At 56.2% G+C, this 23331-nt stretch overlaps 1 protein-coding gene across 2 annotated transcripts; it reads right to left on the reverse strand.

Annotated features, from left to right (window-relative positions):
* Positions 1-2472: 2472 nt before the first annotated feature.
* On the reverse strand, positions 2473-21932 carry LOC306657239 (angiotensin-converting enzyme). Of its 2 annotated transcripts, XM_079133045.1 has the most exons (25): positions 21624-21932; positions 20807-20974; positions 19969-20062; positions 19214-19357; positions 18625-18816; positions 17918-18015; positions 17444-17616; positions 16874-17097; positions 16442-16586; positions 16061-16159; positions 15658-15780; positions 15126-15337; positions 14302-14438; positions 13380-13538; positions 13054-13141; positions 11058-11201; positions 10728-10919; positions 8904-9001; positions 8542-8714; positions 6353-6576; positions 5974-6118; positions 5611-5709; positions 3610-3732; positions 3107-3294; positions 2473-2938 (listed from the first exon to the last, which is right to left on the reverse strand). In XM_079133045.1, exons 1-25 carry the CDS (start codon positions 21885-21887, stop codon positions 2709-2711), a joined length of 3936 nt encoding a protein of 1311 aa, XP_078989171.1. In that variant the 5' UTR covers positions 21888-21932; the 3' UTR covers positions 2473-2708. The 2 variants fall into 2 exon arrangements, with proteins under 2 accessions (XP_078989171.1, XP_078989172.1); XM_079133046.1 differs by lacking the exons at positions 15126-15337; positions 15658-15780; positions 16061-16159; ... (7 more) ...; positions 20807-20974; positions 21624-21932 and adding an exon at positions 14572-15116.
* Positions 21933-23331: the final 1399 nt, after the last annotated feature.

Consider the following 23331-nt stretch of genomic DNA (forward strand, 5'->3'; position numbering starts at 1 on the left):
AGGTCTGTACAGTGATTAAACAACAGAATCTGTGAAGCAAAACTAAGTTTTTGTGAAAACACAAAACCTCTTGTGAAGAGGATTCTGAACCCAGCAATGTGGCCATTAAGCTGTCACAAACCAAGCCCTGGGGGACAGGTCAAGCAGCGTCCTGAGAACCAGAACCCGGGCCTGAGAAGACAGCCTGGGAAACCGCTGGGCCCCGCCGAAGAGGTGAGACCAGTAGGTGAGAAACAGGAGCAGGAGTGAGGAGACTCAGAGCGCACCGTCTGACAGGAGCCTCCCCAGAGGCTGGAGAGCAGGAGCGCGAGGCAGCCCTTAGAGATGACGGTGGATTGTTCCAGAACTGAAGACAGTGAGGGGGAAGGGCAGACGATGACAAGTGCTGTCACCCCACGGCTCTGCTCCTCTGTCTCTCAGGGAGGGGCTGATCTCAGCCTGACCTGGCAGCTCTCTCAGCCTGGGGCTGGCGTTTGTTTGACGCATGAGGCAGGTAGGAAATATCTGGACCAGGGGATGATGCCCTCGTTTTAGAGCGGAAACCGTGGCCCCAGGACTTCCTACATCATCCCATTTACTCTCTGCAGCAATCATGATGGATTTATAGGAACCACTTCAGGATTGTGGAAGTGCAGGCGCAGGAAACTGAAGTCAGCTGCTCAAGGTCACCGAGGTAGTGGGTGCTTAAGTGGGGCTGGTCTCAGGGCTAGTGTAAAGCCACTTCTTTGCCATATGAAAGCCAGGGTAGGGTGGGGTGGGCCATTGGAGGAAGTCTGGACTGCACAGAGATAAGGTCATTGAGGAGTGGCCTTGGCAGGTAGCAGCATGGAGAAGAGCTCAGACCTCAGGGCCACCGGAAGAAAACACTGGGCTGGCCCTCTTTCTGCTGTTGCCATCTCTTCCTCTGCCACCTTCCAGGTGGACCTGGCCTCTCCCAACTCACCACCCCAGGAGGCACGAACATGAGTCTGAACAATTGTAATGTTTCAAAAAATGCAGTGGATGAGGCGGTCAGGCCAACCTCAATGTTGAGGCTCTTTGCCCTCAGTCTGCATCTTGGTCCCTTGGGTGTTGAACACTGGTGACTTTACACCACCCACAAGCTCTGACAGGCAGCAAAAACCTCTGCAGCTCATAAAAATAGGAAAGGGGGTTATGTGACAATGAGTTTTGCCTGGCAGACAAAGAGCTTTAAAAATCCAGGCTGAGAAGGGGCGGGGGTGGGGTGGGGGGAGTAACTAAAGAAGCTTTTGATGGTAGAAGGCTTGGAACTATTTAGAGGGCATGTTTATAAATTCCATTGTCCTACGGAATTGTAAACTTCCACCCTCTTGCAAATTCAAAATTCCTCAACTCCACATCCTGCCCCATGGAAAAGGCCTGCACAACCAAGCCTGTGTGCAATGCATACACACATGACTGCTGGGGACTGGGGAGCAAAAACTGTGGACCAAGGTCACTGAGAGGCAGGAACCAGAGGCAAACCCTGCTAGGGTAAAGACATGCCCAGAAGAGGCTCAGGCTGAGGGTCAGGAGAGAGGAGACCAGGCGGCTGTGGAGAATCTGGCTCCAGAAACCTGACCAACTTCCATTTGGCTAAGTTCTAGTTTGGTGTTTAGATATCTGAAAAGTTGGTCTAGTTATATTAAATTTTTAAAAAAAGTCTACAAATTTTAAATACAGTATGACCTCAATTCAAATGTGTGTGGAGAAAAAAGGGACGGGAAAGACAGACACCAGAATGTCAAAACTGCTCATTTCTTGATATTGCTATAAAGGGCTTTTATTTTCTTTAGTTTTCCAAATTTTCTACATAAACATGTAGATAAAAGTTATAAAAATGTCCCTCAAAGGGGCACTTCACATAGGCCTCCTGAGGGACAGCACAGGGAGGGTCTGTGTCCTGGGAGGATGAGCACGTGGCCTCTGGTAGTTAACCCTTGCATGGCCACCACCCGCTGCCCTCCAGGTGTTTATAGAACCCTTCCCATTTTGGCAATGCCTGAGCAGCTATCTGGGAACCAAGGCTGGACACAGAGCTGGAATAGGCAGAAGCCCATGGTGACCACTGGGCTGTTCTGCATCCTCGGTGAATCAGTACTGGCCCCATAGCAGCCAGAAGCCTCCTTCCTGGTTGTTCCTGGGAACCACCAGGGCGGGGAGCCAGCACTGAGCAGGAACAGGCACCCTGTACGGACATGAGGCTGGAAGCCCAGAGCATTTGTTCCCCTTCTGCTTCCCACAGTCTTCCAAGTTACGTGTCCCCTGCCTGCCATGTCAGGATATTGGCTGGCTGTCACGCTGATGGGGAGGAAGACATGTGGCTGGGACCAGAGCTCTGGGGATTCTCTGGGGCTCTTGGAGGATGATGGAGGAAGCTACCCAGGAAAGGGACCTACTGGACTGCCAGGAGACAGGAGAGCCGTCCATCCCTATCCCTGGCTTCCCCCACGAGGGACACAGACTCAGCTGGGGAGGGCAGGACCTTTAATTGAATTCACAGAAAGACTGGGGAGCAGTTCCACCTTAGATGGCTGGATGCCTGGAGAATGGGGGCCGTGCTAGGGTGGCTGGTGGTCTGGAGGACAGAGAGGAGGCAGACCGGGCGCGGGGAGAAGGCAGGCTCGGGTGTCCTCAGCCCACCCACCATGCCCCGGTCCCAGTCTCTCCTGAGACACTTCCCGCTGGCTCAGCCCTGCCTGGTCACCTCAGGAGTGCCTGAGCTCCACCTCAGAGCCAAACTGAGGCCCGCGGTGGGGCCGGTGGAGACTGTGGTGGCGGATGCTGAAGAGCCGCTGGGTGAGACCCACGGTGGCCACCAGCAGGGCGACACCCAAGAAGAGCAGCACCCACTGGCCCACACGAGCCTGCTGTGGCTCCAGGTTCATGCCCAGGAAGTTGACGTGGCCGGTGTCTGAGAGGAAGCCTTCTGAGCGAGCTGGGCGAGGAAGCAAGGAGACAGGGCGGTGGGCAAGGCACCGGGCAGGCTGGGGCCGCGTGCCCTGGCTTCCCTGTCCTTACTCTGAGGTCAGATTTGAGCCTGCCTGGACTGGGGAGGGGGCTCAGCCCTGTGGGAGGCTCTGGGGAGAGGGGTGGGTGGTGGTACCGGAGTTTGGTGTCCAGTTGTACTGCGGCCAGCCCAGCTTCTCCCCATGCCGCCCGTTCTCTGTGAGGAGCCAGTCCATCAGTGGCTTGAAGTAGCTCATCATGGCTGAGGCTGACATATTGGGCTGGCCTGTGATCAGCTTCATGGCTTCTGGCCATGGCTTACTGAAACCCAGCTTCATGATGTCCCTGGGAGAGGTACCAGAGAAGGAAACTGAGTCAGAAGGATCCAGTCCCTCTGGCTCCAGTCTGAAATCCTTCTCCACATCTCTCTCCCAGCCTAAACCTCCCTTAGCGGCTGGGAGGGTCTAGGCAGGCCTGGGGCAGGGGGAGGGAGGGAGGGAGGGCCCAGGCAGGTCTGGGGCTCCAGTTCCCTATTGCAGGTGGCAAGTCAAGGGTGTGATTGGCACCAGCTGGTGTTTCCAGTTCAAAAATGGCAGGTGCCCCCAGAATAGGCCTGGTGGGCTCCTCAGGACAGAGGAGAGCAGGCCAGAGGACACTCACGCCAGTCGCTTCCCTGCCTCCTTGGACTTGTAGATGTCACACTTGTGCAGGGGGCCCTGGTGGCCAGCGGCCTGACACAGTGCCTCGTGGAACTGGAACTGGATGATGAAGCTGACGAAATACCTGGAGTGGAGGGGAGCAGAGCCGGGGAGGCAGGGTGTGGGCCAAGGGACCTGCGCCACTGAGGCCCGGCCCTTTCTATCTGTGAGAATTACACGGGACCCAGTAGAACAGGATGCAGTCAGGATGTCAGGAGGAGCTCACCCTCGCCTTCGGAATTGTCCAATCCCCTTCCCAACGTGCCTGCGGGGTACCTCACCCCCAACACATGCCTGCTCCAAGGGGCTCCTGGGAGCAGCCTCAGGGGAGAAGGCTCAGGGAAGAGCCCTTCAAAGACCTGGCAGGCTGCTTTTGAGGTGGTTAGATTCCCATCCTTGGGGTGTATGCACGTAGAGGCTTAGTGGGTCACACGAATCCCACCGGGTGGACTATGCTGGTAGCAGCCTGGTTGATCTGATCCAAGCAGCAGGGATTCCCTGGTAGAAGTCTGCCAGTCAAGGACAGAGCAACCTTGCCACGTCTGGAGAGGTTCAATCCTGACCAGCGGCACAGGCCTTGACCTTTGACTGCTCAGTGCAAGCCATGTGCCACTCACCTCCCTGGCATTTCCTTGAAGTGTTCTGCTGAGGCTGCTGGACAGAATGTGAACTGTTTCCTAGAGCAGCCAAGTCTCCTTTACCCACCCCCACTGGTTAATTGTCTGTGTTAAACTGGGACACTGACCATCACATGACCGACCCTGAGGAGAGGGTGAGCACCAATGTGGAAACAGCTGTAGGTAGGGGGAGGCCCCTCCCTAAGGGTCATCCCTGGGGCACTGTCAGGTCAGGCCTGTCTGATGTGCCCAGTGATGTGTCTCCTTGCTTCTGTCCCCCTCTGGTGCGTCTGAGCAGGGGAGGTGCTCTCTCCCTTCCTGGGCTCTGGGGGACAGACTTCACCTATCCCATGGGTGTGCTGGCATGGTGCCAGGGTGGAAAGGGGGAGCTTCACTGAGCTCCCAGAGACCACAGGAGGCAAGGACTAGAGGTGGTCACAGCCTTCCCAGGATGCCCTGTACCCTTGGTGCCTTGACTTCCTGGTGACCTGGGCTACATGTGGTCCAGGGAGACCTGGAACTACACCCTGAGGTCTCCCCAGTCCTCAACCTCCCAGGAAGGCTCCACAGTGCACACCCATCCTTCCTCGCTTTCAGCACGTGCCCTCCTGTAGCACATGGAAGGAAAGGGGCTCGACTGGGCACCTTCACGCTCTGGATATGTGACTCAGAGGCTGATGCATTCCACTTAAGAGCATCTAACAATGGTGGACCTCAGCCACCAGCCGTGTAACAGACTGTACACCCAGAAGTTAGCCCTGGGGCCGTCCTGCAAAACAGGATTCACAGTGAGCACATCGATGCTCGAGACTGAGGAAGTTGCTCAAAGAAACAAGTCATGGACACGAGTTTGACCCCATGACCATGACTATAACACACCCCTGATAGCCCTGGTCTCTGACCCGAGTTTTAGGGTATAGAAAGATCTTTTGGGTACAACTCAGAGCATACCAGAGGCACTATGTTCAACGACAGCAATGGATCCATAATCTTGCTTTAAAAAAACAAAAAAAACCCAACAACAACAACAAAAACCCCACCCCAAACCAACAGGTCACCATCCAGCCACATGCCACGGTTAATGTTAACTACCCACCATGGACTGCAAACCATTAACCAATCTTAGGTTAAGTTTGTATTTTCAACTGTTTGGATGGTACAGGCTCTCATTACAGAAACAGCCATCAGTCTAGGTAGCCTGTCAGTGGGTCTGTGTGCCACGTCCTGTATGCAGCCCCCTGGTCTGACAGGGTAGCTCTGGGACGGTGCACACAATGACAGCAGTTTAAACAGGGAGCCATGAGCACTGTCCCTTGCAGGGTACCCTCCTCCCCTTCCCCTGTTACCTGATATAAGGCACACTGGAAGGAACGTGGAACTTGGCCCCTGGGTCGAAGTCACCTTGGGACCTGGGAACTGGGGGGCAGAGCCCCTGGTACTTCAGCCTGTGAAGGGGGAAGACGTGTTGGAGAAAAGGTGTGGGCAGAACCAAGCTGGGGGAATGCTGGCATTTTTGACTAGGAGGATGGCCTCTGCATCTGGGGCTGCCCTGGGGCGTCCTGGGCTCCTGTATGCTGTGCCTCTGCGCACAACCACCTTCTGTGACCCCCAACGCACATGCGCACACATCCCACTGGCACATCTGCACACACACAGGCAGATGCCGCAGAGACCCCTCCAGCCCACCGCCTGCTGGAGTATTCGAGAACCTGAGGCTCCACCACTCCTGGTTGTAGTTTTCCTTGGTGATGCTTCCATCAAATACCCTCCAGCGCCACTGGTCGATGAGGTAGCTGAAGGGGATAAAAGCAATCTTGTCCAGGGCCATCTTCATCAGAAAGTTGATGTCATGCTCTGCGGAGGGAAAGGAGTCCAGCCTCAGGTCCTGACAGAGCCTAGCAGGGCCCTGAGACCTGTCCTTGGGGTGGTTTGTGTTCCATCCTCTTGCTCTTACCCTACTGGGGTGCCCTTCTTCCCCATGGCTTTATCCCAAACCTCTGCCCATAGGCCACTATGTGCTCCTGTCCCACCTCCCAGCTTCACTGCCCCTTCTTGGTCCTCAGCCCACAGAGATCATCCATTTCTTACCATAACTGCCGCCCTCGCTACTCAGCAGGTTGATGGTGTGTAGGTGCCTGGGGGTAGACACTGAGAGGGCCAGCACGTCCCCAATGGCCTCATGAAAGCCAGGGTTGGCACCCTCCCGAAAGGCCACAGGCAAGTCCTTGTACTGCATGAAATATTGGATGTGGCCCATTTCGTGGTGGGCTACCACCAGCTCCTCCATGTTCACAGTGGTACACTGTTTGATCCTGGGAACACAGGGGTGGAGAGGGAAGGTGTTGGAACAGGGACAGGACAAGCCCAGAGGCAAAGGGACTGCAGTGCTGGCTGCATGCGGAGCAGAGCTGTCACTACTGTGTGCAAAGAGCACACCATGATGAAAAGGAAGTCAAGAAAGCCCGAGAGAGGGGCAATCTGGGGGCAGGAAGCCCCTAAGTAATTCCAGCCATTCCTCTGCCCCCAACCTTCCTGAATTAACTCCAGCCCATGCTGTCTGTTGCTTTCTGATGGTACAAAGTATTTGCACTAGAGGCAGTGAGAGACACTCAGTGTCTAATTTTCTAGAATGTGTGTACCATGGCTTCCCATGTACCCATTCTCATCTCCCAAGACGAGGGTTTCCTGAAGGACACACCAGGGCCTGGGTTTACTGTGCATCTCGTACAACCTAATACCAGCACAATGTTCGCTCAAAGAATTCTTATGGCCAGGACTGAAGGACGGCTACAGAGCTGTCCAAGTTAGAAGGTCCATGTCCCTTCTGTAAGATCCTCCCTTGTTCTCTTTGATGAGCCAATTTCAGTTGCAGAAAACTTCTTCTTGGATCTAGCTAGTCTTTCGGTTCAGGTTCATCTCACTTTTCCATCTTTCTCCTCAGAGGAGGGGGCAGCAGCTGCCCAGAACCATGGTTACACTGAGGTTGCGGCTGCCTAGCTTCTCTTCTGACTCCCCATAAAAGGGAGGGTTCCCACCAGAGCCCTTGATCCTGTCTACACGGTTCTTATGCCTTTGAAGGACCCAGGGCCAGGCAGTCCAGTGAGGCCTGGACGGTTTGCTTCTAGGCCATGTCTACTCTTCTCATTAGGGACATGTATGTCATCAGCTGTGGAAGTAGGGTCTTTTTTCCCTTCTCTTGAGTCTGGGCTGTGCTTGGGACTAGCTTTAGTTAATAAAACATGACAGAGGCGACTCTCTGCCAGTTTGGACTTAGCCTTTATGGGTCCTGGCTGCTTCTGCCTTTGTGTTGGGGGATGACAGCCTCCAGGTAATGAGTTTGCCTATCCAAGACTGCCACACTGTGCGGGAACACAAACCAGCCAGGCCAGAGATGCTCGGCCAGCACCCACTGCTCAGCCATCCCAGCCGGGCACAGAGACACCTTGAACATTCTGCCCTACACAGGCCACATGAGGAAGTACTAGGAACTCAGGTAACAGTCAGAACCTAGGTCTGGACAGAAGGCCTCAGATGAACCATCCCAGACATTAAAATTACCCCAGCTGGGGCTGGGATGTAGCTCAGTGGTAGAGCGCTTGCCTAACATGTGCAAGGCCCTGGGTTCCATCCACAGTACAGAAGGAAAAAAAAAAGTACCCAACTGAGGTGTCCATCACTGTGGAATAGGGACAAACCATTTCCTGTGCACTTCCTGAATTTATGGCCCATAAAATCTTGAGCATAATCAACCAGTTGTTTTATACCACCAGGTTTTGGGGCGGTTTGTTATATAGCAGTAGGTGACCAAGATCCCATCCTGGTGAAGGCAGTGTCTGGTCTGTCAGTGGTGAGAGGGGGTCTGTGTGAAGGCCGCATGTCCTCATGTGTCTCCCTGCATGCCACAGCTGCACCTGGGGGAGGGCCACCCGCATGTGGGGGATGCCCTGGAGCAAGGGAAGTGGGGTGGCTCACACAGGGCCGACCCTTGGGACTGGGACCTTAAGCATTCCCAACTGGACATGCTGATAGAGCTGGCCAGTGCCTGAGAAGACAGACCTTCATTTGGTAGATGGAGTTTGCCCGCCAGAAGGTCGCCCATGGCTGAGCTAGAGGCAGGCCCACCCTCTCTTGACCCTTGGTCCTAAACTCATTCCCAAGCTGTCCCTGTCCCTCTTTCTCACTTCAGTTAAGGGAATGGCCATGTAGCCTCAATTTGGTTCATATCCTTACTCCTGGACTCACGGTCACCCCCGACCCCCAGATTCAGCTGGACAGACCTGAAGTCCTTGCCATCATAGAAGTCCCAGGCCGAGGCATGGCACACTACCTCCCGCCCATCTGTTGGTTTCTCCAGCATTGACTTGTTCCAGAACTCGGAGGGCACAGGCAGCAGCCCCAGGGAGGTGAAGAAATTGTCAGCCTCCTTAAACATCCTTTTAGGTGTCCAGCCCTGCAAAGCAGAGAGAGTTCTGCCCAAACTGGGGGTTCTGGGGAGAGGGGGTGCCAGGGGTGCTGGGGGAGTACCAAGCTGGAGGAAACTCCTGCACCAGAGGGTCTCTCCCCTCCTGGCAGGGTGGGGGCTCCCCTCCCCGGTGCCCCAGGGCAGCCCATGGACGGCAAGGGCCCTGGCTGTGCAGACCTGCTCTACCATGGCCTCTGTGGCATCCATCTTAGGGGCTGATGGGAAGGGAACCACCAAGTCGTAGATGTTGGACCAGGTCTGAGCCCACATGTTCCCTGGAGGCAGGCAGGGAAAAGATGGTAGAGAGAGGAAACAGATGTGAGTTTTTAGGCTCCACACCATCCTGCAGGAAGAGAACATCAGGTCCTAGTACTGCCAATCACAGCTACAACTCTTGAGCACCCACTGTTTGCAAACTGTGCTGGGCATTTGACATACATCATCTCCATACATACATCTTTACTGTGCTGGTTACAGGTGAGGAACTTGCTGGTCATCAGGGAATCAAGGAGTCTTCACCATCCAGAAACAGTGAAGGAATTCTGCAACTGAGGGAGCTAGGGTCCCTGTACATCTATGCCCACGTGGCCACCATGTTCTGACCACTATACAAGCACCTTGTATGTATTGATTTGTAATCCTGCCTGCACCCAGGTACTATTTATGATTCTTTTTGCACTGCAGAGGAAACTGGGGCTGGAGAGTTAAGTAACCAGCCCAGGAACCCACAGCTTCTCAGTGACAGGGCTGGATTTAAAGGCTGGCAGGCCACATTCTTGACCAACTACCCTGCTGTGTCCCTTCTGAATCCCCTAAGGTCAGTTTATACAGGTTGCCTGTCAGTAACTCTGGCAAAAGCCAGCTGTCTCCTTTGGGAGAAGCTAACACATCTGAATTTAGGATAAGACAAGAGCTCGGGGCTCCAGGACTGGAGAAAAAGAAGCAATTCAGAATGAGCGGAAGTTTCAAAAATAGATGCGGAGGCAGAGTCTTCCATAGCCAGGGGAGAGAGCAAGTGAGTGATGCAGGGGAGTGTGTGAGTGCGCCGGAACCTGGTGGCTTTGCTGATTGGTGGGTGCAGGGGCTGAGCTCCAAGTCCCAGCTCTGCCAGCCACCCTGGGCATATTGATTCCCTCCTAGTGTTTGTGTTTCTGAGTCATTGAGCTTATGTCCACTCACCAGAGAGAATAACAAGGAGGGCTGGTCCCTTGGGTTACAAGACTGTCTGGGCTGAATGGGAACTGGACCTCTGGACCACCTTCTGGGGTCTCCCTTATGACCTCTAAGTGGTCTGTGGCCCGTCTGGCCTTTCCGCTCACAATGACAGAATTGTCCCCAGTGGGCCAAAGGGAACAGAAAACTGGTAGCCTCTATGTTTCTCCAGTCCCTCCCTCCCATCCATTTTTGTCTTCCACAGCCTCCTTCCTGCATGCAGGGCACTTGAGTTTGCAACCCTTGAAAACTGAAGGTCCAAAAGTTAAGGTGGATCTACATTCTCCAGATTCTTCTCTGCTCTATTTCTCATCTGTCCTCCCACCCTATTTTCCATTTGCCAAAACCTCTCATCTTTAAGGCTCTGCTCACTGGGGCCTCTCCAGTCCTGCTCCCAGCCCTTCCTCTCTCCCTGGATCTTGCTGCCATGAAGCATGATGGGAGATGTGGTTCCCCCCCTAAAACAAGATGAGCTTCTCCTCCCTTCCATGGTGACTTGCACAACCTGGGTGTGTAGCAAATGTGGCACCAAAAGAGCCGGAGGTGACGCTCAGTGGTAGAGGCACTTGCTAAGGGTTGGATTCCTGTCACCACTGCACCCGCACATTTAGCACCCAAATGCAATCAGGGAGCTCCCCCAAGTCCCCACTTCACTCCAGCCTGGACCACCTTCCCTCCAGGGCACAAGTCTTGCCAGGCTCCTGCTCTGCCTTTGCCTTCTGGCCAATCCTGCCCCAATCCTCCTATGTTACCCACTTCCTGCTCTCGAGGCTGGACATGTGCCCTTACCCAGCAGGTGGGCAGGAATGGGGCCCTCCAGGTTGATGTGCTCGGACCCGTAGTGGCGGTGCAGGGCGCGGCGCACATAGGCGTGCAGGTTCAGGTAGAGCGGCTGCAGCTCCTGGTAGAGTCGCTCCAGGTCTTGCTCCAGTGATGGCGTCTCATACATAGCTCTCCACGAGTCCCCTGCATCCAGGTAGCCTGCACAGGGAACAAGGCCAGGCTCTCCCAACACCTGCACCTTCCTGCCACCTCCAGGGGGCCCATGTTTCCCCAGGTTTACAGCCTCTTCTCTTGGAGGACCCAGATGTGGGCGGGATCAGAGGGCCAGCTGCTCACCGTTGAGCTCTGCAGCCTTGTTGGTGAGTTGCACATACTTCGGGAAGAGAGGGAGGATGGTTCTCCCCACCTTGTCCCGCCAGCTCTTCCAGGCCCACAGCAGTTCTTCATAATTCCGGGATGTGGCCATCAAGTTTGTCAGTTCTAGGGTAGAAGGGTTGAGTGGCTTGAGCCCTCCATCCTTGGCTCACCTCCCACCTGCTTATAAGGAAAACTTGGTCATAGAATTTTAGAGCTGAAATAAAACCAGTGAGATCTCGTGGAAGTGACTGCTCAGGCAGCCAGTCTCGTCAAATCGGGGAGAGAACATATCTACCAGATCGGGGAGCCATATCGACCAGGAGCTCACCGGTGCCCTCCTGGGGCTATGTGCTGGGGCACCTGTGCTTTTCAACAACTGTGCCAGGGAAGTGCTTGTCCCTCCTTCCACATGAGCAGTTTGGTGATGGGCCCAGGTGCCCCTGCCAGGAAGTGGCTCGACTTCCTGGCTCGAAGAGGCACAAACCAAAGGCACCAGACTCCAGGGCCACAGCCCCTCACGCAGTAGTAGCCCTCCCAGGTGAGTGGAAATAAAACAGGAGCATGTGGCCTCTGAACAGGTACTGTGCCTCCTCATCTTTGTCCCCCAGAGGGTCCAGGGTGCCCCTCATGAAATGTTACTGGAATGGACTGTGTAAGAGTAACTATGAAGATGTTGAAGTTCAAAGGATTGTCCAGGTGTCACCGAAGAGGAAGCCTTGGGTTTGTGCCGCTCAGTGAGCCTTCCTGACTACAACCCAGAGTGTAGGTGAGGGTTATGTGAGGTCAGATGGGGGCATCAGTCCCCATACTCCAGCAGACAGCCTGCTTTCCTGCCCTGGCCCTGGCGCGAGACAAAGGAGGCTGAAGGCATTTGCTGCTCCCTAAACTGACCCTGCTGGACTTGGGTCCTCTCTCCCCGTCTTGGAACATGCTACATGAAATCCACTTGTCACAGAGAACATAAATTCAATTAGCTTTGTTTGAAAAAAAAAGGCATATTTTGAGAATTTCACTTCTGCTCACTGGAGATGTGTCTTTGGTCTTCATGGGCTTCTTATTTTAACTGTGCAGGTGACCTGATGGCCCAGGTCTGGATGGAGGGGCTGAGTGCCACACTCCTGTGAACACTCTTCTTCATTGGCACACGTGCATGGGCACACCCACCCACCCCCTGCTTTGTGTGTGTACCCCCGTCGACCACCTGTAGGCCAAACCCTGTCCTGGGAAAACTGTTTCTCTCTCCTGTTTATTTTCCATTTCCCCTTGCATTTGTCATTGTTCTAACATGGGAGCTGGGCTGGGGCCAGGAAGAAACCATTTCTGGGTGGAGATTCCTCATGAGGAATGTTTATGTTTCAAAAGCTCCCTTTGCAGGCTGGGGAGGGAGCCCGCAGGGGCACGCGTGGGTCCAGAGTGAGCTGTTTCCAGGGACCAGGTGGAGGGAGAGAGGAAGAAGGGGCTGCTGAGCCAGTCTGTGCCCGTGCAGCAGGAAGTGGTGGAGGAAGCGGGAAGACTGGGAATCAGAGGCCAGGTTCTAGTCTGGGGCTTCTAGCGACTGTATGACTCTGTGACTTATCTGCTTCAGCTTCAGTTTCCCTATCAGCCAAGTGCTGGGGAGAGGGTCCCAAGGAAGTCAGAGAAGGTAGGGACACAACATGGGTAGGATCACCAAGGGACAATGGCGGTACTGGAATGCCCTGGCTCTCCTCCCTGTTGGGAATCCAAGCCTCCAAACACAAATTTGAGACTCTGCTGCTCTGAGGGGTGAAGGGAGAGAGGAAGGGAGGTTCAGAAGCGTCTTGGGCAGGGAATTAGGGCAAAGGTTGACGTAGTGCTGGTTCTGAGTGGGGCAGAGAAACCCCACTGGTGGAAAGCAGGAAGTGAGTTAAATCCTGATCTCCCCTTCACCTGGCAGCACCTCCACCCTTGCCAACCCAAGCCCTCGTTTCTCTCATCCTCCCAGGGGCATTCTCACCAGGCTCCAGCTGCAGGCAAGTGCCATTGGTGTGGCACACAGTGGCCACACTGTAAATGGTCTCCATGTCCAGCAGGATCTTGTTGTACTGCAGGGGCAAGAAGAGGGGCAGTAAGGAGACTCCTTTGCTCTGGCACCAGGCACTATGGGTCAGGGGTGCCAGGGAGGGTGTTCCCCAAAGGCACTACCTTCTCAGGAATTCTGGAAGTGCCTCTGGACATACTGTCATAGTTTGACAAGTTAAGGAGGAAAAATCAGTGTAAAGGTTAAACCCTGGGCTGGGCTCACCCCCCTGGGAGCCTCCACTCCATCCCACAGTCACACACCTCCTCCAGCTCCTTGCTGGACAGTGCTGCCCGTTCCAGGTCCTGAACCTTCTTTATGATCCGCCTGGTGCTGGCATTCTGGAAGTTGTTCACATCAAACTTCTTGGCCCAGTTGCCATACTTCAGAGTGTGGTTGGCTATCTGTAGGTTCTTCTCCAGCTGAGGGCAGAGGGGAGGTGTCATAAGGCCCTGGAGTCTTAGAGCCAACTCTGAGCAAGAGGCAGTATGGGGAGTGGGGCAAGAGGATGGGCCAAGCTGCTTCCTTGGCCTGTAAAGACCTTCCTCAACCTGGGCTGCCTGACAGTGTCCTGGATGCAGTATGTGTCCCTCAATAGACAATGTACAGTTGAGCAAGAGGTGTCCTGGCAAGGGTGGAGAAGGGAGGCCCAGCAGGAGTCTTAGGATGGAGGCAGCTTACTATTAGCTCTGTGGCCTCCCTGAGCTTCAGGGTCCCATCTGCAAAATAGGACAAAGGTCACCAATTTTGCAAGGCTGATGAGTAATGCATGAGGCGACAGACGTCCTGGGCCGAGAACCTTGTCGGCACTCCGACCAATGTTAGTTCTCTGTGGTCAGAGACCAGGGCCGGTGGCTTGCAGGCAGGGACAGGGGTGGAGGGGAGTGAGCTCTGGAGGTGGTGGCCAAAGGGCATTCGATCTCTTAAAAAGGGACTCTGGTGTTGCTTATTTATGTATGACTGATGACAGTCTCTGATACCAGAGGCGGCTGTTAGTGATAGAAGTTTTGTTTGGGTGTTGAGTACGTGCCTGCCAAATCTGAAACAGTATGATTTTCAATATTCCATCAGAATTTTCCAGATTCTGGCGGCCCTGTGCTGCACGTGTGTTGAGTGTACCTGTGTGAGGTGCGGATGTGTCTGTGTGTCTGGGCGCGTGTGCAGGTGGGAGTGTGCGGCTCCTACCAGCACTTTGCTGTTCTCTGTGGTGATGTTGGTGTTGTAGTTCCAATTGGCTTCGGCGTATTCGTTCCACACCACCTGGGATGTCCGGTCATACTCCTCCACGAACTTGTTAGCCTCGGCCTCATCTGACACCAGGTCTGTGGGACAGAGTGGAAGGAAACGGACAAGCCTCCCCTTCCCTTCTCCACGGTGCAGTTTCACCTGAGCCCCCACCTGCTGCCCCGGCCTCCCCACCCCTTCCGGGCCCTGCCCCTCTCCTGGTGGTCCCACTTGGGCTCTGAGATGGCTGGCTGGTTGTCCTCAGTCTGACTGTTTCTCTGGTTGTTGCCTGGATGGTTGCTGTCTGACTTCTGATTGTTGCCTGGCTGGTTGTCCCCCAGTTGATTGTCACTTGGTGGGTGGCTGCCTGGCTGGGGGCCAGCAGGAAGTGCCCACAGCAGAGCAGCAGGAAGAGGAGGTTGGGCAGTCCTGGAGCAGCCCAACCTTGGCCCATGGCAGCAGAAGAGCAGAGCCCTGCAGCCACCACCCCCGGCCAATAAGAGTGCAGCCTGCAGTGTGACGTCATAGAGCAGGGTGCCCTCAGGGGAGCCCTCAGGCCTGGGCACACCCTCTTAGGGTGCTAGAGAAAAGGAACGCCCATCCCCACTGCAGAGCCCTGTTGATGAGCTGATGAGAGAGAAAGATAAGAAAGTTACCCCACAGAACACCCCAGAACAGGGGCCAGAGCTTAGCTGGGAGGAGCTGACCAGGAGCCTGGGGGCCTGGACCACAGCCAGAGTCCAGGACTCACCTTAGCCCCAGCCCACCCTCACTCAGGGCTTTACCGATGCCCTCTGGGTAGTTGTCGGGCAGTGGTGGGCGCCACTGATATTCTGGCCAGCCCAGGACATCGCCATTCCTCTGGTTCTGCTCCTGCAGCCACTGGAAGACTGGCTGGAAGTAGTCGAGCAGCGGCTGGGCATCCAGGGCATCTGAGCCCACCAGGTCCTTCAGCACGTCCTGCCAGGGCCTGGAGGAGCCTGCCTGCAGCACCTCCCTGTCAGGCAGATTGAACACCGTGGGAATGCAGGCTAGGGTACAGGACAGCCCCCCCAACTGCCCACCTGCCTCCTCCTCACTGTAAGAGCAGTGGCAATAAGATTCTAGGACCTAGGGTCTCTGTGAGGGTAGCAGGGGACATTTGTCTCTCCCCATGGCAACTAAAGGTCGACTCAATAAATATTTGATGAGAGAGAATGATAAAAAAGCCACCCCCCCCAGCAGCCCAGCCCTTGAGCAGCCAGTTGCCTGCACACACCCCGTTGGCCAGCTTCTCCCCTCAGCCTCCCACTTGCCCTGACCCTTCCCACCACACACCGGAGCTTGGCCCCTGCCTGGGTGGACTGGTAGATGTCACATTGGTGCAGCGGGCCCTGGTGGCCTGCCTCCTTGCACAGGGCTTGATGGAACTGGAACTGCAGGATATAGCTCACAAAGTACCTGCAGGCACGGGGTGGGCGTTAGAGGGAAAATGGAGGTCAGAGTAGGGGCCCCTGGCCCAGTACCATCCAGAGTCCTGCAGAAGAGGCTGGAGTGGGGGCTGTTCTGGAGGGGAAAGGAAGAACCAAGCGGAGCTCAAGGGAGAGGGCCATTCTAATCCCGGGACCTTGGGGGTCTAGAAGAATGAGGTGACATACCCTGGGGACAGGCAGCTAGGATCACAGAAGGAACAGGGAGTGAAGGAGTAACAGAGTTGGGGAGGGACATGGGGCACTATTACCTGATGTATGGTATCGCATTTGGAATATGAGACTTAGCTCCAGCATCAAAGTGAGTTTCATTTCGAACAACTGGAGGACAGATCCCCTGATACCTGGTTCTAGAGGGAGATGGTTAAATTGTCTTAGGACCAGGGGTTGCACACAGGCTGCCTGAGACTTTGCAGAAAAGTCATCCCCCCATCCCTTTCCATTCTGAGAAGCAGGGAAGACCTCCCAGAGGAGGGAGTTTTAGAGTTTTAGACAGGAAGGGAGAAGGCAGTAGGAAGAGAAGAGACACCATTAGAGAGGAGGGGACAAGACCAAGGGAGGCAGGAGAGTCCCAGCTACCCAGGAGGGTGGGGAGGGCCCTGGGGGCAGGCTCTTCCTATCCCTCTTCTCACCGAAGGTACCACCAGTCAAAGTTGTAGCGAGAAGGGGGTGTATGCCCACTGAAGACCCCCCAGCGCCATTGGTCCACCAAGTAGCCAAAGGGCAGGAAGGCAATTTTTTCCAGTGCCATCTTTAGCAAGTGATTGATGGTCATTTCTGTTGGGACATGACACAGGAGAGGTCATAGGGAGAAGGAAGCCCAGCTAGGGCAGGGTGGGCCTGGGGGCAGCCAGAGGGAGGTGAGGCTAAGCAGATGCAGAGAAGGGAAATCAGACACCTGTGGCCCTGCTAACAAGAGGATGCCTGGTGAGAGGATGCTTGGGGTGTGAGGCTCTGACCTGTGGCCACGAGGCGGAAATAAGAAGGGCACTTAGTAGGGGCCAGTAAGGTTCCACTCTGGGGTTTTATTAGGGGCCAGGCTGAGTCTCTCCAACTCCCCATACCTGTGTCATTGGTGGCATCGTCCAGGAGGCCAATTTTGTACAGATGGGCAGGAGTGGAGACGGAGAGCGCCAGCACATCCCCAATGGCCTCGTGGAAGCCAGGGTTGGCACCTCTACGCAGGGTGACGGGCAGGTCCTTGTACTGCAGGTAATACTGCACGTGGCCCATCTCATGGTGCACTGTGAACAGGTGGTCCATCGTGACCCGTGTGCACTGCTTGATCCTGGGGTGTGGAGAGGGGAAGGGTGAGGGTGAAGGGCAGGGCAGAGGTCAGGGCACTGGGGAGGCTGGCACCTGAGACACAGGGCCAAGGAGGGCAAGAAAAAGTGACCAGAAACAAGCAAATCCTTGACCCTGCCGGAGCCCACCACCATTCAGACCTTCCTCCATTCCCTGGTACAGAGTGGACTGCTGTCAAAGCTCCCAGGGCAAGTGGCCCAACAGGCCTATATGTCTGACATCCCTGGACTAGGCCAGCCCCTGCCAGTGCAGGTGTGGTTGGAGGTAGGCCTGCACCCCAGCGGCCCGCTTCCCAGAGTCCCGGCATGCTCCTCCTCTCATGTCTGGACCTGAAGTCCTTCCGGTTGTAGAAGTCCCAGGCCGAGGCGTGGCATACCACCTGGCGCCCGTCGGATGGCTTCTCTAGCATCGACTCTGCCCAGAACTCAGGAGGCATGGGCGACAGCCCCAGGGAGGTGAAGAACTCCTCCGCCACCCGGAACATGTGCGTCGCATTCCAGCCCTGGTGGGGGGTGTGGAGACAGGTCAGGGCGTGCTGCCAGGAATCCACCCTGCCTAGGACAGGCACCTATGTGCAGAGGCTTCCCTTCCCAGAAGCACAGCCTTACTGAACACAGCAGGTCACTGAAAGTAGAGTGCTGCTCAAACCTGCCACCAGGGACACAGACTCCAACTTGCTGTTGGTTGGTATAAGAAAGAAATGGCCCCACCCAACACTGTCTCCTCACATGACCCTTCTGCTCCCTCCCCATCTGTGACTCCTTTTCTTTGTCCCCTCCGAAGGGCCTGACTCCAGAGCTTACCTTTTGCACCATAGTACTGGTGACATCGAGGTTGGGCTTGTCTGGAAAAGGTACCACCATGTCGTAGATGTTCTCCCAGTTCTGGGCCCACATGTTTCCTAGGTGAAGGAAGAGAGTGGATCAGCTTGGCCCTACTCAGCTGCACCTACTTCCCCATGTGTGCCCTGAGTGGCACCCTGGGTGCTGTACCCTGGGGCTCCAGGGCAGCCTGCTGGCTCAGGGCTAGGCATCTCACACGTCAGCCTCACCCACATTCCTCTGTGTGCTCCATGTTTCCTGGGGCTGGTTGCTGCCACGTATGAGCCCAGCTTCTGGTGTCATTTCTGAACATGCTGTGGTCCCTGTCTCCCACTCCTGGGGCTTAGCCACCTGGCTTGCTTTCTTAGGCATGAACTAGGACTAGGATGCCTCCCCCTCTGAACTTGGAGCCTTTGGTTTTACTCCAAGTTCTTCCCTTTATTAGAAACTACACCAAGTTGCTTGCATACTCTCAACCTTGGTGTTCCCATCTGTAAAGTGGGAAAGCTGATGTCAGTGAGGATCCCTGCCCAGTGGGGGTGCTGAGCCAGCCACATGGGCCTCTAAATGGGGAGATGAACACACAGGGCTCTACATGAGACACCATGAGGAAGCTCGCCTTCTCTTCCTCTGGGCATCCTTCCCACTCAGGTTTCCTTCCCCCGGACTTGTCAAGGCCGGGTCCTTACCCAGCAGGTGAGCAGGGATGGGCCCTCTGAGGTTGATGTATCTGTCTCCATAGCGGCGGTGCAGTACACGGCGGACGTAGGCATGGAGGTTCAGGTAGAGGGGCTCTAATTGGTGGTAGAGGTGCTCCAGGTTCTGCTCAAAGGTGGGAGAGTCGTACGCGGAGCGCCAGTAGGCCCCTGTGTCTGAGAAGTCTAGCAGGGTGGGAAGGGTTCAGCTCGGGCCCCAGGCTCAGCCCCCTACCTCCCTGCTTCAGCTTTGCCAGCCTCCCACCCCAGGCCCTGGACCTGCCAGCTAGCTGGAAAGGGTGGCTTGGGGTTGCTGCTCTACAGTTTCTAACTAGTGGTTGCACCATGCTAGGAGCAGAGCCAGGAGTGGCAGCAGGAAGTGCAGCCCTGCAGCATAGGAGGGCATGCTGACCACAGGTGGCCATGTCACCTCTGTCAGCCATGACACCTTGGGCCAGCTCTGGAATCATCATGCCAGCTCCTTGGCCTTCCTCAGGGACTAGGGCTCAGTGGGGACAGCAGAAGAGAGTGCCTTGCAAGCTAGGAAAGACTGCTGTCCCTGGAGAGGGAGAGGCAGACTCACCATCCTGCCTGTAGGCCTCGTTGCTGAGGGCAGTGAATTCCTGGTACAGGGGTTTCAGCGGGATGCCCACGGCATCATGCCAGCCTTCCCAGGCAAACAGCAGCATGGCATAGTTTCGTGAGGAACCCAGGATGTCAACGATCTCTGAGACACAGATGAGTGGGGTCAGTTAGGAGACTTCTGTGTCCAAATCTGTAACAGCCTTCACCAGAGTATGCACACTGGTCCTCAGCGTTCCATCAGCTTCCTGGACATCACCATGTCCCCATAGCCAAGGGAAGCCAAGGGCTTGCTGGGACCAGGATAAAAGTTATACAAAGCAAGCAACCAGGCAGGACCTCTGTCCCCAGAGAAATGATGTCTAAGGTGGTTGACACAAAAAGGACATTCAGAGGCCAACACTCAGAATCTTCTTGGGTCACTGGGCAGAGTGGCTGACCTCAAGGGGAAGCCACAAGGGAACCTAGGCCTGTGGAGGGCTCTTGGGAAAAGTGAGAGGGCCATGAAAAGGAAAAACTGGCAGCCTGGAGGAAGGCCCAGTGGTGACAGAGAGGACAAGGCACACATGGAGGAGGGGACGGGGCTCAGGGCTCTGGAAGTGTTTGCCAGGAGAAGCAGGGGTGTAGGGCAGGGTGTGGGGGCATCTGCACAGCTCAGCCCCAACCGGAGGTCCACGCCTTCGGCTTAACTGTTAAACATGCTGTCCTGTATGCAGCAGGGCAAAGGGGAAAGGTTAGGAATTGACAGGGTCCTACCTGGTTGTAGGGACCAGCAGGTGGCAGTCTTGTTGGGGAAGCAGACCTTGCCCGTGGCGTAGATCCTGCTCATGTGGCTGAGCAGAGAGTTGTACTGGGGGGGGTTGGGGTTGAGGAAATGTTGGTGATGAACAGCTTCGAGTAATACAGACACCCCCTCCTCTCTTTGCTGGGAGGAAAAAGTGACCTGGAGAGGGGATGTGGCTCTAACGAGGTCACTCAGTGTGGCTTTCAGGGCATTTCTGATCACTAGTACATTCATGCCTCTTCCAGTGGAGGCAGCATGCCCCAGTGGAACAAGTGTCCCGAGAGGAGAGCCAGCTGGGGAGCTACCCTGTGGTGAGAGCAAAGCCCTCTCATCCCCTGGCCGTGGTGCCCTCAGTGCTCCTCAACCGTTGTTTAAATGTGTTGTGTGTGTGTGTGTGTGGTGTGTGTGTGTGTGTGTGTGTGGGAGAGAGAGAGAGAGAGGAGAGAGAGAGGAGAGAGAGAGAGAGAGAGAGAGAGAAAGAGTGCACGTGTGTGCGAACCATAGTGCCCAGGCTAGAACTACAAACCTTCTCACATCTAGGCAAGTGCTCTACCACTGAGCGATGACCTAGCCCTTTAATTTGGCTTTCTACTCCATGATACTCCATGATACTTGGGGTGGAATGAAAGTTAATATAATTAACTTTCACCCTATCTCTAAGGAAAACCTGTGCTTGGCAGCCCCTTTGTGTTTCCTAGGCTTCTCTACAGCCAGGTCCCAGTCCCTCCCTCCTGCCAGGCTGCCCCTATAACCACCATAGTGGGGTACTTGAGGTACCTACTCCAGTTCTGCCACCACCCTGAAGCCCACCTGCTGCCTCTTGGTCCGTGGCAGGTGGGCAGGGCCCAGGGTGAGCACAGCTCTGATGATCCTGCGCAGCACTGGGTCACTGAAATTCTTCCAGATGGGCGCATACAGCTCCTTGGCCTTCCGGCCCCAGGCCTCTGCGAACTCCTGCCTGAGCAGGGTTGCTTCTTCCTGCGGGCACCAGGAAGGCAGGGAGGGTGACCCAGCCCAGAGGGAGGCTGTGATGCTAGAGAAGCAGCGGAAGACCAGGGGTTTGCAGACGCCTTGCCTGCAGAGATCCTTATCTTGGAGACTGGAGCTTGCAGAAGCAGTGTCTACCCCCCAGCCCAGGACCTCAGGTCGGAAACTGGGGAGTCTACTTCAGGGGAGAGATAAAGCAGAAATTGGGGCCAGAAGAAAGGCGGGCGAGGTTACAGGGACTGGACAACCAAGAACCGTGACAGGAACAATCTCTGGAGGTGGGTAGGCAGAAGACTGGGCTCCACTGCAAAGCCCGACACCCTCTGTGATGACTGCTCGCTGCCCCAGCCCCATGACTGGGCGCTGCCACCTGGAGTGGGGCGCTGGGCCTCGGAGGAGCCATCGTCATTCATTCAATTGTATTGGGCACGAATCATGTGCCCAACGGGTGCCAGGGCATCACGGCCTGACGGGCGGAGACCGTGAGAGAGTCCGGCCAGAGGGCCTGGGTTCGGCTCGGCGCCCCACCGCTGAGGGCTGAAGGCCCCCGCCGGCGCCTGCTGCCCGCCCCCGGAGCCCGACCGCGGGCCTGTGATTGGCCACTGCCACCCCCCGCCCCCGCCCGGGCCCAGGCGCCCACCTGGCGCCGCTCATTCTCCTCGGTGAGGTTGGTGGTGTGCGCCCAGCTGGCCGCGATCCACTGGAACTGCACCTGCTCGGCGCTCGAGTTGTAGCTCTTCGCAAAGAGCTGCGCACCGGCCTCGTCGGCGGAAAAGTTGCCGGGCTGCAGCTCGGGGTCCAGCGCCAGGGTGGGCGGCGGCGGCCGCAGCAGCAGCAACAGCAGCGACAGCAGTGACGGCAACTGCTGCGGCCGCGGCCAGACTTGGCCCGACGCGGCACGCATGGCGCGATGCGCGGAGCGGCGCTGCCCCTTCTCCCGCGTCGCGACCGCCCTGCGGATTATAAAACCCAGCCACCGCCGCCTCCCGACACACCCCCAGCTCCCCGCCCCGCCGCGCTTCCTCCTCCGCTCCAGGTCCAGGGTGGCTCTGGCCGAGCGGAGCCGGGCGGAGGCGAGGTTCCTGACCCGCCCGGGGCAGGGGCGCCGGCCAGGGAGGGGCCGAGGCTCAGCCCTGGTGGCGGGATGGGGTTGGCTGGGGGCTGGGTCGGTCTCTCGTGGAGGAAGCTAGAAAGACGACCCTCGCCTTCAGTTGCTGAAAACGCCCAAGCCGGCTGCAGTCTCGCAGCATCTGACCCTGCTCGCCGATTCCGTCCTTCCCTTCCTACCTCCTCAGGCCTTTCCGGGCTCCTGAGTGACAGGGGGACAAGGGGAGGTGTTGCAGTCCACAGGCACTGCTGGCGCAGCAGGGATGGGGTTAACGTTGTCCTTTCCCTTCATCAGGCCATGGCGGTGGTTTCCTTTTTTCGGGGAGGTGGGGGCGCTGGCTGAGCGGGTGCAGGGCGCTTGGTGTCCTGACAGGGCGCCTTGAGTAGGTGCTGCAGATGTCAGCAGCGGCTCACATGGGGCTTGGGATGGGGGCTGCCAGGAAAGGGAGAAGGAATGGAGAGGCTGTTCTGTTCTGGAAGGGGAAGCTACAGAGGCGCAGGAGTACTGGGCACACCTGCCCCCCACCCTACCCGCTGGGGACAACAAGCTGATCCGCAGAAACAATCACACATCATCCCAACAGAGTCCCAACATCTCACAGTTGCAGGCTTTGAGAGTTACAAAATGCCTTCGGGATTAAAACAACCCCCTCATTTTTTTAGATGAAGAATTTAGACTCAGACAGATTGAGTGGCTTGCTCCAAAGTCACTTCAGGTCTCCGTGCTCCCTGTCAGTCCTTCCCTGTCTCTTCCACATATCCTTTAAAGTGACAGGCAGAGTCGAGGGAGGATAGTGGTGTCCTCTTGATGCACAGTGTGCCCGTGGAGACTGATGGCTCAGCACCAGGGCCTGTGCCCCCCATAGTAGGGGTGTCCTTGCACCCAGGCAGACGGGCTCACAAATGCAGGCATGGAGTATGTGCAGGAGGCTGAGCGACTGCAAGTACCTCTGGTGAGATGGTGCCAGGGAGAGGGCGCAGGAGGACAGGAGTGGAGGTGGGGAGAAGAGGAAGGTGGCTGTCATTAAACAGGGAGATGTGAGGAGACAGCTGGGATGGAGCCTGCATCTGGCTGGCTCTCCTGGCCCCCCCCTGCGCTCTGGTTTTCCCTCACAGCAGTCCCCACCACCACTCCCACCCTGCTTGGCTCAGGGAGCCAGGGGACACGGAGGCCATGGGAGCACCTCATGGGAGCTAAGAAGTGGGTGGATGCTCCTTATCAGAACAGCCTCTTAAGGGCA

The sequence above is a fragment of the Sciurus vulgaris genome (genome assembly GCF_902686455.1).
Source record: "Sciurus vulgaris genome assembly, chromosome: 3".
Taxonomy (NCBI): Eukaryota; Metazoa; Chordata; class Mammalia; order Rodentia; family Sciuridae; genus Sciurus; species Sciurus vulgaris.